General features: G+C 43.0%; 1 protein-coding gene across 1 annotated transcript; it reads right to left on the bottom strand.

The window, feature by feature from the left end:
* Positions 1–417: 417 nt before the first annotated feature.
* On the bottom strand, positions 418–17,141 carry npy1r (neuropeptide Y receptor Y1). Its single transcript, XM_060915852.1, has 2 exons — positions 16,425–17,141; positions 418–834 (listed from the first exon to the last, which is right to left on the bottom strand). Exons 1-2 carry the CDS (start codon positions 17,139–17,141, stop codon positions 418–420), a joined length of 1,134 nt encoding a protein of 377 aa, XP_060771835.1.
* Between the last annotated feature and the right edge of the window lie 146 nt (positions 17,142–17,287).

Here is a 17,287-nt window from a genome sequence, read left to right as displayed (position 1 = left end):
ATAAAATTCCATGTAAACTAAAGATGAATCTGCAGTGAATCTATTCCTATTTATCTCATTCGCCTTGTAACTCAACCACATCTTTTTCAATAAAACCCAGTACGTTTTACTGGATTTCTTATGTTTCAGTCCACGCCTACAGTATATCTGGAGCATCTCTAGAGAACTGACATTCAAACCAAGATTTTTCAGGAGGTCCATCCAACACCATAAAGTCAAGTCGGTCTCCTTGGAGAGTCCTTCATCTTGAATTTTTCCATTTGTTTTCCAAAATAGCACAAGAAGGCGTAAGCAAAGTCAGCTTTTGGCAAATCTGATCACTGTCAGACATGACAGTGTTCATCTTGGAATTTCTGGCCCCTTTGTGGTGGCACCCAAATGATATAAGCTCTATGGTTTGCACCTCGAGTGCTTCTCCTAGATATCTGCGCTGCTAAGTTTCAGAGACGCCTTGGACAGGTCGCTATGGATGGTGGACATGGCAACGGTGTCGTATTCTTCCTCTCTTGTCGACAACCTCTTGCAGAACCGGAAGGACTGGAGGTCCTGCTGGAAGTTGCGGTTCAGGAAGCCGTAGAAGATGGGGTTGATGCAGATGGAGCACATGGCAGTCAGATGGCACAGTAAGAACAGGGGATTATGGGTGCAGTTCATGGTCGCTTCGTGGTTCCAGTCGACGACAGCGTTGAAGACGTTGAGTGGCAGCCAGCAGATAGCGAAGGCCACAACGATGCAGAACAGCATGACGCTGATGCGCTTTGTCTCATGGCTGCGGTACTTGTTCTCACGCATTCGCTCCATCACACTCTTCCGCTGCCTCAGACGGACGTAGATCTGAAAGGGAAAGCCACAGGAAAGAGACAGGGAGAAAGTGATACCATGAGGGGAAAGAGAAAAGGTGAAGATATACAGTATTCGTTTAATCATGGACCGAATTGTTCTTTCGAATTGTTATTAAAATATTTGTAAATGTGCTTCGTGATTCTGGCATTAATTTGTCGGTAGGTGTTAGTTCAGTGTCGTATTAATGAGAAATCTAGTCTAGAAGCAGAGGAGATAGCAACTTCTGACTCGGCTCAGCTAGTTAGCGATCTACGAGATGACCTTGTGACGGTGTTGACGGTGGAATTAGCATGAAATATCAAGTTCTGGGACGTGATCTGTCTGAGCAGAGTGTGCATGAGGATGAGGAAGTGGCATAGCTAGCGTGCGTGTCTCATCCACCCCTTTTAATCTCGCATTATCTTCCTCTTGGCAGTGGTTTAATGTAATTAGACTTGTTTGGGGGTTTTGTAGGTCTGCATTGGTTTGAGGTTGATTCCTCTGACAGCACATTCTCTATAACTGGGTCGTTTACAAGATGCAGAATGACAGTCGCAGACATCATTAGGGCTGTATAAGGCAACCGTGAGCTACATTTGCTTAGTACTGTACAGTATGTCTTCCTAATGAGTCATAGTTGTCACGGGAGTGGCAGTTAATTGTGTAAGTCTTGATCTGTTTGCACTATTCGGTGTGTGCCGTCAGTGCTTGCAAAGATAGATGAACATCAGGGACAGAAATCTGAAGAAGAACAAACAGAAGACAATCACTCACATCTAGATCTCGAACATCCTTGGCCTCATGAATTGGATCCCAAAAAAAAAAAGTCCAGCATTAACGTCATTATCAAGTCTCGAGGGGCTACAGGATGTTGTCTGGCTAATTTACGAAAATGACAGAGTTTTGCTCGAAGTGGCAGCGCATCAGGAGGCAGATTGGATTATTAATATGATAAACTGCGTCAGCCGGTGTTCGGCTTTTCGAAGGCACATTTCAAGCATTTTCCCAGCAAGGTACATCATTCAAGGTGGACCATTTAACTATGACTCACATCGGAGATCTGTACAAACCCCGGTAGTGACAATTATACATTATGTTTGAGATTGTTGCAATTTTTTCTGCTATTAAATGATGTTTTAACTGCACTAGCGATGCCCCGCTTTGTATTCTTCTCCTCCACTATCTGTTGTGTCATGTGATCCTGTTTGCTCATATCTCCTGTACGTCTTCACACAGACAGAAGAACGTCAAGCTGTGTCAAGAAAACATGCATGGTTTTTTTTTTTAGATGTCCCACAAATATTGACTATATAATATGCTTTCAAGCAGCAGCAAGCTGTTACCCCACAAAGTGTAGCAAATGATCCTGTAGCAAATTATTTTATATGCCATATTAAAGGAGGGGCGGCACGGTGGTGTAGTGGTTAGCACTGTCGCCTCACAGCAAGAAGGTCCGGGTTCGAGCCCCGTGGCCGGCGAGGGCCTTTCTGTGCGGAGTTTGCATGTTCTCCCCGTGTCTGCGTGGGTTTCCTCCGGGTGCTCCGGTTTCCCCCACAGTCCAAAGACATGCAGGTTAGGTTAACTGGTGACTCTAAATTGAGCGTAGGTGTGAATGTGAGTGTGAATGGTTGTCTGTGTCTATGTGTCAGCCCTGTGATGACCTGGCGACTTGTCCAGGGTGTACCCCGCCTTTCACCCGTAGTCAGCTGGGATAGGCTCCAGCTTGCCTGCAACCCTGTAGAACAGGATAAAGCGGCTAGAGATAATGAGATGAGATGAGACTTATCGGCCTGTTTGTTTTTTAGCCATGTTGAATTTAGTTCGTTTGGTCCACAGCAGGCGTCGCTTATCCGCGCCATCTTCACGAGACTTGTGCAAGACTTCGAAACGTGAAGTGTCAGCCAGGTGTCAGTGCTGCCATTTTGAAAACTGTTTTCCAAACAAAATCTTGCACAAAAACGAGTTTAAATGACGATTACTGCCTACTTTTTCAAACTTTCCTGATCGCTATCAAAACAAACAAAACTTCCGGTTTGATTACGTCAGCATTCGAAAGAGGGCGCGCGCGTCTTTTAACAACGTTGGCAGATGCTGGTCACTTTGATTCCCACTGTACGTTTTACTTCCGTCTTATGATGTCTCGCACAGGTCTCAATGAATCTCGTTTACGGCCATCGCTTTGACATATGGACTGATATATTACAGAGCATATTTCAAACACTCATAACTTGCTATAGCAGTGACAAAATAGCAATCAAAAATGCATTCCTATATTTAATAAAATGAAATAAATAGAATTTTGATAATAAAAAATTTGCCTTCAGTTCTCCTTTAATGTTAGCTTTCCTACCACCTTTGCCATGTGACCTGTCACTGAGCATTCCAATTTTCTAACCAGATGTATCCAGAATTTAAAAAAATAAATAAAAAATCCTTGAGTAGTGGAAGTTGAGTTGACTGCAAAGTCATCTGAAATTTTCATGTTTTTATTGTGCACGGCATTCTCCGATGTCCCACAAGAACAATATCATTTGGACGAGATGTGATCATTTTGCTCTCCCAAGGGTCGCTTTTCTCCATTTTGGGACTGTTTTCCTCCCTCTTGAGATAAACAGTACGGCCGTACGGAAACATCCAAACGCGAGGAGCTTTAACTATGGAACTGTGTCACACCAAGATGGCAATGTGCGGAAAACATTGTGACTCTGCATCGACCTTGGAGAATTTTGAGTCACAGGGATGTAATTTGTGGTTGACGTTCACGAATAGATCCGTGAAACAAAAGACGAATACATCTTTTCTCTGTTACTGCTTTTGTGTTCTTGTTTCATTCTCTGTAAGATCAAAACATTACGTGTATAACTCCATACTCACTACAGTGGAGTCGAGCTCATGCATTCTAAGGCTAAGATAGCTAAGTGCTAGCTAAAACGATTTAGTTATCTGTCCAGAAAAATGACACGTCGTCTAACCTTACTCTGTCTTGCAGTTGCCCTCACTAGGCAGGTTTTCCTTTTCTTTTCCGCCGGCATTTAGCTGACGAGAGAGCCGAGTCCACTCTGTTTGGCCATGCCATGGGCGTCACCACCATTGAATGTGAAGGGGACGTGTCCTCTTCACATTTCATAATTCTTCGTTTGGACCCCCCCACATTTAACATAAAATATGAGTTCACCCAGCGCCGTTTCTATTGCTTCGTGAAAGAATCCATTCCACTTGATCGATAAGAGAATACACATACCACTGAAAATCCACTCCGGGTTTTCTGGGCGTTCCCGACAACATCTCACCGCACGCAAGTGAAGTGAATCTCAGTGCAAGCAGAGAAATTTTGGTGCAAGCCAAAGTACAGCTGCTCGAAAGTGGAGGAAGTAACGTCAGCCCCATTGCCACCTCACAATGTCTAGCTTTTGCTAAAACCTTATTCTTTTGTTCTCTGCCCTCAAAATTAACCCTAGGCCACGTTAAATTAATGTTCAACTAAATAATGAAATAAGCTTAGCCTAATGGGGTATTCTCGGTTGATGATGAATTGTTTGCAGTATTTGCTCCTCCCCAGACACAATGGACATAAGGACATTCTTTACAAAGAAGCGGAAAGTAAATCAAAATTTCCCCGCAGGACAGGTTTGTTTTGTCCCAATGGAAATGTTAGTGCAGTTAGCTGGCTAGTCAATGTTAGATGTGTCAGCTAGCTTAATGTTAGCTATCATTTAATTCAAACCCAGTAGGCCTGCCTCATTGTAATGCCAAGAATGAGGTCAAGTCTACTCTGATGATATTTATTGATTCCTTGTTGTGATTTGAAGAATTTGTTTTGTCTGGTCTTTGCCAATTTTCTGGAAAGTAAGATGGGAAATCAGTGTATGGGGAAGGAATATTCGAAAGGAAAGCAATGGAGAGAGATGGATGTTATTCCAGATGGATTGTGAAGGAAAGGGGGCTAAGAGTTATGAAGTGGTAGAAATTATGGTGGCACCAATGTAAGAAGGAGTTATATCTATAAATCTGTAAATGCTCCTGTAGTACCACCATTGCATGTAGGTTGACAAAACTGCACTTGTTCATTGTGCGAAGTTCTCTTTTATGTGTCATTGCTTGACACAGTGTAATTTTGTGTTATGAAGACTGCATGATGCCATGTCATTTTTGTTATGAGTGTCACTAAATCGGAAAAAAGTCAAATGCACCCACTAAAGTCACTGTTGGTGGTGAACAAAATTACACCTGTTCATTGTGTGAAGTTATTTTTTGTGTCACCGTTGCTTGACACAGTGTGATTTTGTGTTATGAAGTTTGCATGATGCCATGTCATGCCTGTTCATTGTGTGATATTATGAATATTCTTATTTTTAAACATACAGTTGAGTGTCACTATTGCTTGGCACAGTGGCATGCTGTGTTCCATCTAAAACTAAATAAAAAAGGAAACACAAAATAAAAAGTAAAATGCACCCATAAAGTCATTGTTGGTGATAAATTGTGTCATGTTCGTCTCATTATCTTAGGCAGAGCAGTGGGTTTAAAAACAGGCTGATGAATATATGGACTAGTTGAATGAGGACTTATTGTTGAGTCTCTAAAATAGTCATGGAATTACGTGACTTTTGTAGGTAAAATTAGGTCTTTAACAACCTGTTAAAATACACCAGAATGCAGGAAATGGCATCTAATTAATTAAAAATTTTCTGGGGGAGGACCCCCAGACCCCCCACCAGTGTGTCCCCCCACATTAAAAATACTTCTGACGCCCCTGGCCCACGCAGACTTGTTTTGGTTAAAAGTAGGTCAAACTCACCCCACAGTGGTTGCGTGAGATTGTTGCTCACTTGCTTCGGCGATCTCCGGAATGGTAAAATGTGGAACGCTTTTTATCTCGGCAAAACATTTATACACAGGATACACTGTGTGTGTGTGTGTGTGTGCAGCAGTGAAACATCTCGAAACTCCAACAGCTATACACATAGAACATTCTGCCCACAATTCAACTTTGCAGTTTATCCATTATTGCCTGGAAGATTGTTGCTTCAAATCCCAGGGCCGGCAGAGAATCACTCATTCTCATTTCATTATCTGTAGCCGCTTTATCCTTCTACAGGGTCGCAGGCAAGCTGGAGCCTATCCCAGCTGACTACAGGCGAAAGGCGGGGTACACCCTGGACAAGTCGCCAGGTCATCACAGGGCTGACACATAGACACAGACAACCATTCACACTCACATTCACACCTACGGTCAATTTAGAGTCACCAGTTAACCTAACCTGCATGTCTTTGGACTGTGGGGGAAACCGGAGCACCCGGAGGAAACCCACGTGGAGAACACGCAAACTCCGCACAGAAAGGCCCTCGCCGGCCACGGGGCTCGAACCCGGACCTTCTTATTGTGAGGCCACAGCGCTAACCACTACACCACCGTGCCGCCCTGCAGAGAATCACTGTTTGAGAATTTAAGTAAAGCCTTTAAGGCATATTTTCTGTATTAGCTTTAAAAAATGCTGCGTAGAATAAAAAAATGCGAATGCTACACGAGCTGTATTTTAGGTTCAGAGGAATAGAAAGTGTTGTTTTTCACAGCTTGTGGTTAATTAAGTGCAACAAAAATGTAAATTACTTTGATTATCTGCTATCACTTTAAAATGGCTAATCGGTACTGTATTAATTACAGACGCTTTCATTTAAATGCCACCAGCGACATTAAAAAAATAATAATAAAATACAGTAACCCTTTATATAACGGGCAAATAACATCTATATAAAGTTAACTCTCATGCATTTGTCTATTATTTCTTTGACACCTGTTCAAAATGGGCCATTGCATCGAAAAGCATCTCTCTTCCTCTGTCTCGCTTTGCAATTTTTCTCTCATGCTATTCACTCATAGTATAATTCTGGCCCTTGAGCTAAAGTGTGAAGTTATTACATCTCCAGCTTTGGCCCAATTCCCTCTAATCTTCTTTCTCTCTCTCTCTCTCGCTCTCTCTCGCTCTCTCATACAGCCTCATTGTGTATGTATGTAGCATCTGTGCCCATGTGTGATGCGTGTCAGTGAGCTGACATGGCAGGTCACTCTGCCTGTTCAATCAGGAACACGCACTCATCCCACAAAGCTGCGTCCAGCCAGTCCCACTGCAATATCCGTCATAAATAAAACGAGAGGCCCCAGAGAGACCGGTATGCACATGTACTCCAGCTGTTCTTGGGGAACTTTGCCCAAGTGTGTTTCTGCTTTTCTTCTCAAGGGGTGGAGATTTTAATCAACCAAGAAAATGAGAAAGAGAAGAGGCAGAGAGGGTTCTTGGTAAACTTCCAATCGTTACTAAGCCTCTGAAAATGGCTTCACACACACACACACACACACACACACACACACACTCGTGCGCACACACAGCCACAGCATAAGGTTTTGTTAAATCCACTGGCAGTATAACTGATACAAATCAAACCCTTCCACAGATGCCTGCTCGGTTCAAATTTATTTCAAACTTCTTATCGGAAGCAACCACAAGGTCACAGTCAGATGTACTGTCTTCCTGTTCCTATATCTTCCAACACGTTTCTATCTGATTTGAAACAGATGACAAATAGCACAAATTGTTTGATGTTAGTTAAAGTAAGTCATAGGCTGTATGCTAAAAAAAAAAAAAAAAACCTGCTACGGTACGTGGACCAAATTTAGCAAGAGATAATCAGTAAAGTTAAGGTCATAGTGTGTCGTCTTCTGTACGAGATAGACTATACTAAATTTCTCTTTTCAAATACTATTCAAATTTTCATAATGCCATCGAATACCACTGTCCCATACCCTTATGTACTTAGCATATGAAATGAATATGAAGGTAATATGTCTGAGGTAAAAAAACAAAAACAAAAAAACCCCCACAAAACAGAAAATGAGAAATTCATGCTAATTAATCATCTAATCTCATTATCTGTAGCTGCTTTATCCTGTTCTACAGGGTCGCAGGCAAGCTGGAGCCTATCCCAGCTGACTACGGGCGAAAGGCGGGGTACACCCTGGACAAGTCGCCAGGTCATCACAGGGCTGACACATAGACACAGACAACCATTCACACTCACATTCACACCTACGGTCAATTTAGAGTCACCAGTTAACCTAACCTGCATGTCTTTGGACTGTGGGGGAAACCGGAGCACCCGGAGGAAACCCACGCGGACAACATGCAAACTCCACACAGAAAGGCCCTCGCCGGCCACAGGGCTCGAACCCGGACCTTCTTGCTGTGAGGCGACAGCGCTAACCACTACACCACTGCGCCGCCCCTAATTAATCATCTCATCTCATTATCTCTAGCCGCTTTATCCTGTTCTACAGGGTCGCAGGCAAGCTGGAGTCTATCCCAGCTGACTACGGGCGAAAGGCGGGGTACACCCTGGACAAGTCGCCAGGTCATCACAGGGCTGACACATAGACACAGACAACCATTCACACTCACACCTACGGTCAATTTAGAGTCACCAGTTAACCTAACCTGCATGTCTTTGGACTGTGGGGGAAACCGGAGCACCCGGAGGAAACCCACGCGGACATGGGGAGAACATGCAAACTCCGCATAGAAAGGCCCTCGCCGGCCACAGGGCTCGAACCCAGGCCTTCTTGCTGTGAGGCGATAGCGCTAACCACTACACCACTGCGCCGCCCCTAATTAATCATATTTTAGCCAATTTGTTTCTTCGTTTGCTTCCTTGTTTGCGCTTCTTGACACAACTCGACAAGAAAAAGTTCACGGCTAAGCGGCTAGCTAATATCCAGAGTAAGAAGTGTTAGGCTAACACGTGTTAAGTTGCTGGCTCAATACTACACGCTATGACAACAATAAGCTCCCTGTTGACTTTTAACACAATCTCCGCTAATAAAGACCATACACTGTAAAAAATTATTTGTTGTGTTAACTTAAAAAAGTGGTTGCCTTAAAATTTCAAGTTTGTTGAAACTCTTATAGTAAGTTAGCACAATGCAACTTGATTGCCTCATTATGCTAACTTACTATATGAGTTTTAATGAACTGAAAATTTTAAGGCAACCAAGTTAATCATTTTTTTAAGTTAACACAATAAATTATTTTTTACAGTGTAGTACGGTCTAATGGTTATTTTTCAGACGCAATGAAGGAAAGCGATGCCAGTACATTCATCCATCCATTATCTGTAGCTGCTTTATCCTGTTCTACAGGGTCGCAGGCAAGCTGGAGCCTATCCCAGCTGACTACGGGCGAAAGGCGGGGTACACCCTGGACAAGTCGCCAGGTCATCACAGGGCTGACACATAGACACAGACAACCATTCACACTCACACCTACGGTCAATTTAGAGCCACCAGTTATCCTAACCTGCATGTCTTTGGACTGTGGGGGAAACCGGAGCACCTGGAGGAAACCCACACGGACACGGGGAGAACATGCAAACTCCACACAGAAAGGCCCTCACCAGCTGCTGGGCTTGAACCCAGGACCTTCTTGCTGTGAGGCGACAGTGATAACCACTACACCACCATGCCACCCATGCTGGTATATTTAAAAGCCAAAGTCAACATTTAATTCCTAGTGTATATAGTGATTGTTTTTATTTTATTCTTTATTCAGCATTTTTCTGTGGGTGACAGGCCACTGAGGAAGTTGTCACTTCGTGCCGCCAAATGCTCCAAAACAGCCCTGTATGCGGTTATGTCTTTTGTCCTACTGTCCTTCTGCCTCTAAGTCCATGTCTTTTTTTCTAGTTCATGTTCTGTGGAAAGTATTTCCCAGTTTGGACCCTCACTTGTTTTAATAATTATGGATCATCCCTGTTTAGTGTTATCTGCCTATTCCTTGATCCACTCTATGGACTATCATAAAAGCTATCCTAAAAACAAACGATTTCCCTCGTGTGATGTAACCTAATTTTAAAAATTGTCGACTCAGATGCCCTTGGCTATTGGTATCAGTCTGTAATTTTCATATCAATGCGTTTATAAATACAAATATAACTAGAAGGGCACTTGGTAGAGTGCATACCTCTGCCAAGCCACATATTATCAATATCTAAATCAAATCACTTGAACCTTGGATAATACTAAAGCTGTCCACCCAAATCCATTCACTACTTTTTGAGTTACATTGGGAACAGACAAAAAGATCCTGGATCCACATACATACCTGGATCCTGGATGCACATACAGATCTGGATTTGCATCAAAATCTATGGCTCACCTTTCCACCAAAATTCATCCAAATCCGTTCACTACTTTTTGAGTTACGTTGGGAACAGACAAAAAAAATCCTGGATCTACATACATATCTGGATTTGCATCAAAATCTAATCAATTGTTCCTTGGCTCATGGTTCACGTACCTTTCCACCAAATTTCATCCAATTCGTTCACTACTTTTTGAGTTACATTGGGAACAGACAAACAAACAAACGAACAAACAAAGACGAAAGCCTAACCTCCTCCAACAGAGTTGGCAGAGGTAAACAGGGGCGGTATTGAAAATGAAGTGGCCTCGATGTGACAACAAGCTGTAATTCTCAAACTTCATTAAATTACAGTATATTACAAGAAAAAATTTTTTTGCACTTATATGTGGATTGTATAATATGTGAATCATCTTAAGCTTTGTATTTTTTTGTTTCGTAGCTCTAAAATAACAACTGATGTACTTTTTCCTGGAACCTTTTGCAATGGTGTGAAAGTTCATGCACAGTTAAAGGGTGTGCCTTCACAATATCAGTGCCTAGATCAGGGATGGGCTGACTGTCCTCCCAGGTCAAAGCTTGGCCCATTTTTGGTGTTTGCCTTGTTCTAACAGACCTCATCATGCTGATAAAGAGCTTCATAATTAGCTGATAAGGTGAATCAGTTGTGTCTGAACTGTGCCGTATTCTGGGAAAACAACCCTCCATTTTCTGTAATGAGCAAGCATCACTGTGCTTTCCTTCTTTTTTCCATGTCAGTGAATTCAGAGCTAAATAAACTGCTTTCTTTTGGAGTGACTCACTTTTCAGCAATCCTCATATAAAACAATGGATATACAGTATATCTCAGATGCTTAAAGCTAAATACAACTGATCATATTTTGCCTTTACTCATGAAGTATTATTCCTGTAATGTGGTTCCAGTAAAGAAAAAGAGAAGGAAACATCATATAACTCATCTATTCACCTTTATAATCCACACAAGAATATTCCATGTTTCTTTCAAATTTTCAAAATACAGCACATATTCTTAACACTTATTCGTAATGTTCGATTCTTTCCAGTATCTCTCCAATATCTTTGCATCTGCATTAAGAACCTTATTTGCATGGATCTGTCAAGTCTGCAGAACAATTTATCAATTCAGGAATTTCAACAATCTTTTTCTTCTTCTTCTTTCGGCTGCTCCTGAACGTTTGGGTTGCCACAGCAGACCTGTTCCATATATTTGATTTAGCATGTGTTTTTACACCAGATGCCCTTCCTAATGCAACCCCCCAATCTATCCAGGCTTGGGACTGGCACTAAGTACGCACTGGCTTGTGCAACCCCAGTGGCTGGGTATTTTACCTAATCGGCATGTCTTTGAACTCTGGGAGGAAACCTGAGCACCCAGAGGAAACCCATGCAGACACGGGGAGAACATGCAAACCCCACACAGAAAGGCCCCCATGGGCCACTTGGCTCAAATCCAGAACCTTCTTTTTGTGAGGCAACAATGCTAACCACTACATCACCATGCTGCCCAAGAATTTAAAGAATCAATCAATAATCAATCTCCAGTCATTTCTGGAATTATTTTTGTCCATGAATAGAAGTATTTGTCTTCCATCCATCCATCATCCATAACTGCTTATCCTCTGCAGGGTCACAGGCAAGCTGGAGCCTATCCCAGCTGACTATGGGCGAGAGGCAGGGTACACCATGGACAAGTCGCCAGATCATCGCAGGGCTGACACATAGACACAGACAACCATTCACACTCACATTCACACCTACGGTCAATTTAGAGCCACCAATTAACCTAACCTGCATGTCTTTGGACTGTGGAAGGAAACTGGAGCACCCGGAGGAAACCCACGCAGACATGGGGAGAACATGCAAACTCCACACAGAAAGGCCCCCGTTGGCCACTGGGCTCGAATCCAGCACCTTCTTTCTGTGAGGTGACAGTGCTAACCACTACACCACCGTACCACCCAGTATTTGTCTTGTATAGCTCAAATAAATTGTTGTTTGAAGGCCATGATGCAATTCTGAAAGACACAATTTTGGTATTTCCAAATTTAATGCAGGTGTTTCTGCTTTACATAACTACTAATTATGAAATGTGCAATCAGCACACAGATTTTCTGAGCCCAGTCTTTGAGAAACACATTATGGGTGTTATTGCCACAGTCTCTCTGCACAATATGGTCACCACACTTAAGGACATTTTCGCAATTGGTCCAGTTACTCAAATATTCTGGGCTTGTTTTGAGCAGGGCATTATCAGTGCAGAACCCAATTCCACTGTTCTTTCCAAACAGCACATTAAGCATGCAACATGACAGAAAAGTACAGTATTAATATACAACCCCGATTCCAAAGAAGTTGGGACAAAGTACAAATTGTAAATAAAAATGAAATGCAATAATTTACAAATCTCAAAAACTGATATTCTATTCACAATAGAACATAGACAACATCTCAAATGTCGAAAGTGAGACATTTTGAAATTTCATGTCAAATATTGGCTCATTTGAAATTTCATGACAGTAACACATCTCAAAAAAGTTGGGACAGGGGCAATAAGAGGCTGGAAAAGTTAAAGGTACAAAAAAGGAACAGCTGGAGGACCAAATTGCAACTCATTAGGTCAATTGGCAATAGGTCATTAACATGACTGGGTATAAAAAGAGCATCTTGGAGTGGTAGCGGCTCTCAGAAGTAAAGATGGGAAGAGGATCACCAATCCCCCTAATTCTGCGCCGACAAATAGTGGAGCAATATCAGAAAGGAGTTCGACAGTGTAAAATTGCAAAGAGTTTGAACATATCATCATCTACAGTGTATAATATCATCAAAAGATTCAGAGAATCTGGAAGAATCTCTGTGCGTAAGGGTCAAGGCCGGAAAACCATACTGGGTGCCCGTGATCTTCGGGCCCTTAGACGGCACTGCATCACATACAGGCATGCTTCTGTATTGGAAATCACAAAATGGGCTCAGGAATATTTCCAGAGAACATTATCTGTGAACACAATTCACCGTGCCATCCGCCGTTGCCAGCTAAAACTCTATAGTTCAAAGAAGAAGCCGTATCTAAACATGATCCAGAAGCGCAGACGTCTTCTCTGGGCCAAGGCTCATTTAAAATGGACTGTGGCAAAGTGGAAAACTGTTCTGTGGTCAGACGAATCAAAATTTGAAGTTCTTTATGGAAATCAGGGACGCCGTGTCATTCGGACTAAAGAGGAGAAGGATGACCCAAGTTGTTATCAGCGCTCAGTTCAGAAGCCTGCATCTCTGATGGTATGGGGTTGCATTAGTGCGTGTGGCATGGGCAGCTTACACATCTGGAAAGACACCATCAATGCTGAAAGGTATATCCAGGTTCTAGAACAACATATGCTCCCATCCAGACGACGTCTCTTTCAGGGAAGACCTTGCATTTTCCAACATGACAATGCCAAACCACATACTGCATCAATTACAGCATAATGGCTGCATAATAGAAGGGTCCGGGTACTGAACTGGCCAGCCTGCAGTCCAGATCTTTCACCCATACAAAACATTTGGCGCATCATAAAACGGAAAATATGACAAAAAAGACCTAAGACAGTTGAGCAACTAGAATCCTACATTAGACAAGAATGGGTTAACATTCCTATCCCTAAACTTGAGCAACTTGTCTCCTCAGTCCCCAGACGTTTACAGACTGTTGTAAAGAGAAAAGGGGATGTCTCACAGTGGTAAACATGGCCTTGTCCCAACTTTTTTGAGATGTGTTGTTGTCATGAAATTTAAAATCGCCTAATTTTTCTCTTTAAATGATACATTTTCTCAGTTTAAACATTTGATATGTCATCTATGTTCTATTCTGAATAAAATATGGAATTTTGAAACTTCCACATCATTGCATTCCGTTTTTATTTACAATTTGTACTTTGTCCCAATTTTTTTGGAATCGGGGTTGTACTTTTAGAATGTCTTGGTATGCTGTAACTTTAAGATTTCCTTTAACTGGAACTAAAAGGCCCAAATCTGTTCCTGCATGGCAATGCTGCTGTGCACAAACTGACGTCCATGAAGACATGGTTCGCCAAGTTGCTGTATAAGAACTCAAGTGTCCTGCACAGATACCTGACCTCAACCCCACTGAAAAACTTTGGGACAAATTGGAACATTGACTGTGCACTAGGACTCCTTGCCCTACATCAGTGCCTGACCTCACTAATGCTCTCGTAGCTGAATGGACATAAATCCCCACAGCCACACTCTAACATCTAGTGGAAAGTGTTTCCAAAAGAGTTGATGCAGCTAAAAATGACTAAATGTGGAATTCAACAAATCCTTGACTTGCAAGTGACATCAAAGCAAAATAGAAACCCGGATGTCGGCCATGTTGGTGGACATTATACGAATGCGGGGTCAAGCGACATTCCATACAAAACATAGTCACGCATGTGCAACTCTCTTTGTTTTTCCACTGCCTTAAGCATTCTTTCAGCTACGTCATATCTTTGTGCTGTATATGGTTGTGGTCACAACAGTACTCGTGACTGTGGCACGTTCTGATATTATACAATTCCATCCGTGATTTGGAAAGAGGGCGAGGAAACTCTGAGGCTTAGTACGGAGAGGAGACGAGGGGATGGGACACTTCATTCAATGAACATTTCGTCCAAAGCCTTTTTCATACGCACTATCAATTATTTTATTTTTCAGGTATTCCGGTGTTCGCGAACGAAAGCCCTGCAAAAGCGCTGCTTGGCATTTAATGATTTAATATGATCCAGCTGGGGGCGGCACGGTGGTGTAGTGGTTAGTGCTGTCGCCTCACAGCAAGAAGGTCTGGGTTCGAGCCCCGTGGCCGGCGAGGGCCTTTCTGTGCGGAGTTTGCATGTTCTCCCCATGTCCACGTGGGTTTCCTCCGGGTGCTCCGGTTTCCCCCACAGTCCAAAGACATGCAGGTTAGGTTAACTGGTGACTCTAAATTGACCGTAGGTGTGAATGTGAGTGATAGGCTCCAGCTTGCCCGCGACCCTGTAGAAGGATAAAGCGGCTAGAGATAATGAGATGAGATGAGATGATCCAGCTGGCTTTAAAAATTAATAATTCGGCCAACAGATCTTGCAGCAAAGCCAAATTTTACAGGCACCTCCCTCTAAGCCTCCCCCTTCGAAAGAGCATGGTCTCGGGTCGGTAAGACCGCACCTTGGCCCGGGATTCACGAATGAAGTCCCTGCAACAGCACTGCTCTGCACCTGAAGAGTTAATATGATCCAGCCAGAAACATAGACATGCAAGCGAGCAGCCTGCAGTGACAAGGGAGTGAACTCATCCCAGGGTCAGCAAGTGGCACGGGCCGACGTGGTTACCCCCTTTAGTACGCTTTTTAGTGTCGAAACTGCTTCAGTCAAATTCCATTGAGAATTCCTCCTTTTTTTGAAGAAAAAAACCCCTGAAATATAAAATAATTGATAGGTGCGTATGAAAAAGGCTCTGGATGAAATGTCTTAACTATGGGACGAAATGACCTGTATTCATACTCGATGGTCGGTAGAAGCATCTTATCTTCAGAAAGGTCTGACTTTTTTAAATAATATTGGTCAAAACCACACACGTCTGTCTTCTCTTAGTATCGAATCTTCGCTCGACCGTTCAAATCGTGGTAATACTGAGAAAATTCAGCGTTGTTTACAGACACGCTTTCAGCGGCTGCCGTCCTAGTTGCTTTGTATATCCATCATCATGGCGGACGCTCATGACGTAGCGCGTTTTGATCATGTGGTTGCAAGTCATCTATACAGGGTATGATGGTCAGGTGTCCGTCTACACACTCTGGCCAGATAGTGTACTTTGTTGATTAAATATATAGGTCAAAAGATATTAGGTGCATAAATTTGAAGTGGATATATGCACTGGAACAACAAAAACAAAAATGTCCAAATACTTTTTCAAACTATAACATCAACTGTACAGTAATTGTATTTTCCAGGTTGTTATATCTGAAAACATATAGTATTACTAGAGTAAATATGATGTCAGTGCACCAAAAGTGTCTCGACTACTTTTGCATTCTATTCAGCATGCTGAAAGCAGTTTAGGATACAGCCCTGAATGCCTCTCACGGGTTTCATTTCATATCCTTCTGCAATTAGCTCACGATAGCATTTTCTACCATAAAGGAAGAAATGCCTAATGCTTTCGTCCTGTAGTTTTCATGAGTATTTCTTTCCTTTTGCTTGCTTATAGTCTAAAGAGAAATACAGTAATTCAGTTTGTGAGTTGTGGTCATTTGCATCACTAATGATTTCTTTTGATGTCTAGCTTAAAGCCTGTAATGCCCTGTCTTGAATATAACAGCCTCTATGCCTCACTGCCTCATTACTAAATACTCTCTAGACAAAAGCTGACACTCCTTACCTTCAGGTAGCAAATGAAGATGAAGGTCAAGGGTGCGACATACTGCAGGAGCAACATGGTAGTCGTGTAGGTGAGCTTGATTTGGCGTGAGGGCCACTGCTCCATACACACCACCTTGCCCCGGTATTGCTCATGCAAAATGGCAGGCAGCTGCTTCAAGGGTCCATCAGTGGTAACTGAGAAGAGTAGAAAAGGCATGGCGGTGAGCAGGGCCAGAACCCAGCTGAGGGCAACACCCAGGCAGGCCTGGAACGCACTGGGTCTCCAGCCGCGTGGTCGCACAATCAATTGGTGGCGCTCGATGGCAATCAGAACAAGGGAAAAGATGGAGACAGAGACAGAGGTGCATTGGGCTAGGCTGTTGATCTTGCACATGGCACTACCAAATGGCCAATGGTCCATGAATGTGTAGGCGAATGTTACGGGCAAGCAGACAAGTGCCATCAGCAAGTCGGAGGCTGACAGATTGGCAATAAGCACGCTGGTGGCGTTGGAGAGTTCGCGTTGGCGCCAGATCACAACAATCAATACCAAGTTACCAGTCACTCCCAGCAAGGCTACAGCACTGTAGGCCACAGCAAGCGTCACAAATAAGGGCTTGTCGTCATGGCACCCATTACCATGAAATGCTGAAAAGTTGGCAAGGGTACAGTTAGGAGAGGAGCAGTTTAGGATGGCAAGAGGTGGGGCAGGAGGGAGAAGGTCAGGGTCAGGCATTGTGTCTTCTCTTTTCCCTTTAACTGGAGGATTGCTTTAATCGAAGGTCCTTGTCAAGATCATGGCTTTGAACTTTTGAGATGGAGCAATAGGCACTGTCAAAAAAGGAAACAAGTGGTATGAACAAAACATTAAAAACACTGTTC

This window comes from Neoarius graeffei, chromosome 3 (assembly GCF_027579695.1).
Source record: "Neoarius graeffei isolate fNeoGra1 chromosome 3, fNeoGra1.pri, whole genome shotgun sequence".
Classification (NCBI taxonomy): Eukaryota; Metazoa; Chordata; class Actinopteri; order Siluriformes; family Ariidae; genus Neoarius; species Neoarius graeffei.
This window is presented reverse-complemented; position numbering and strand designations above follow the sequence as displayed.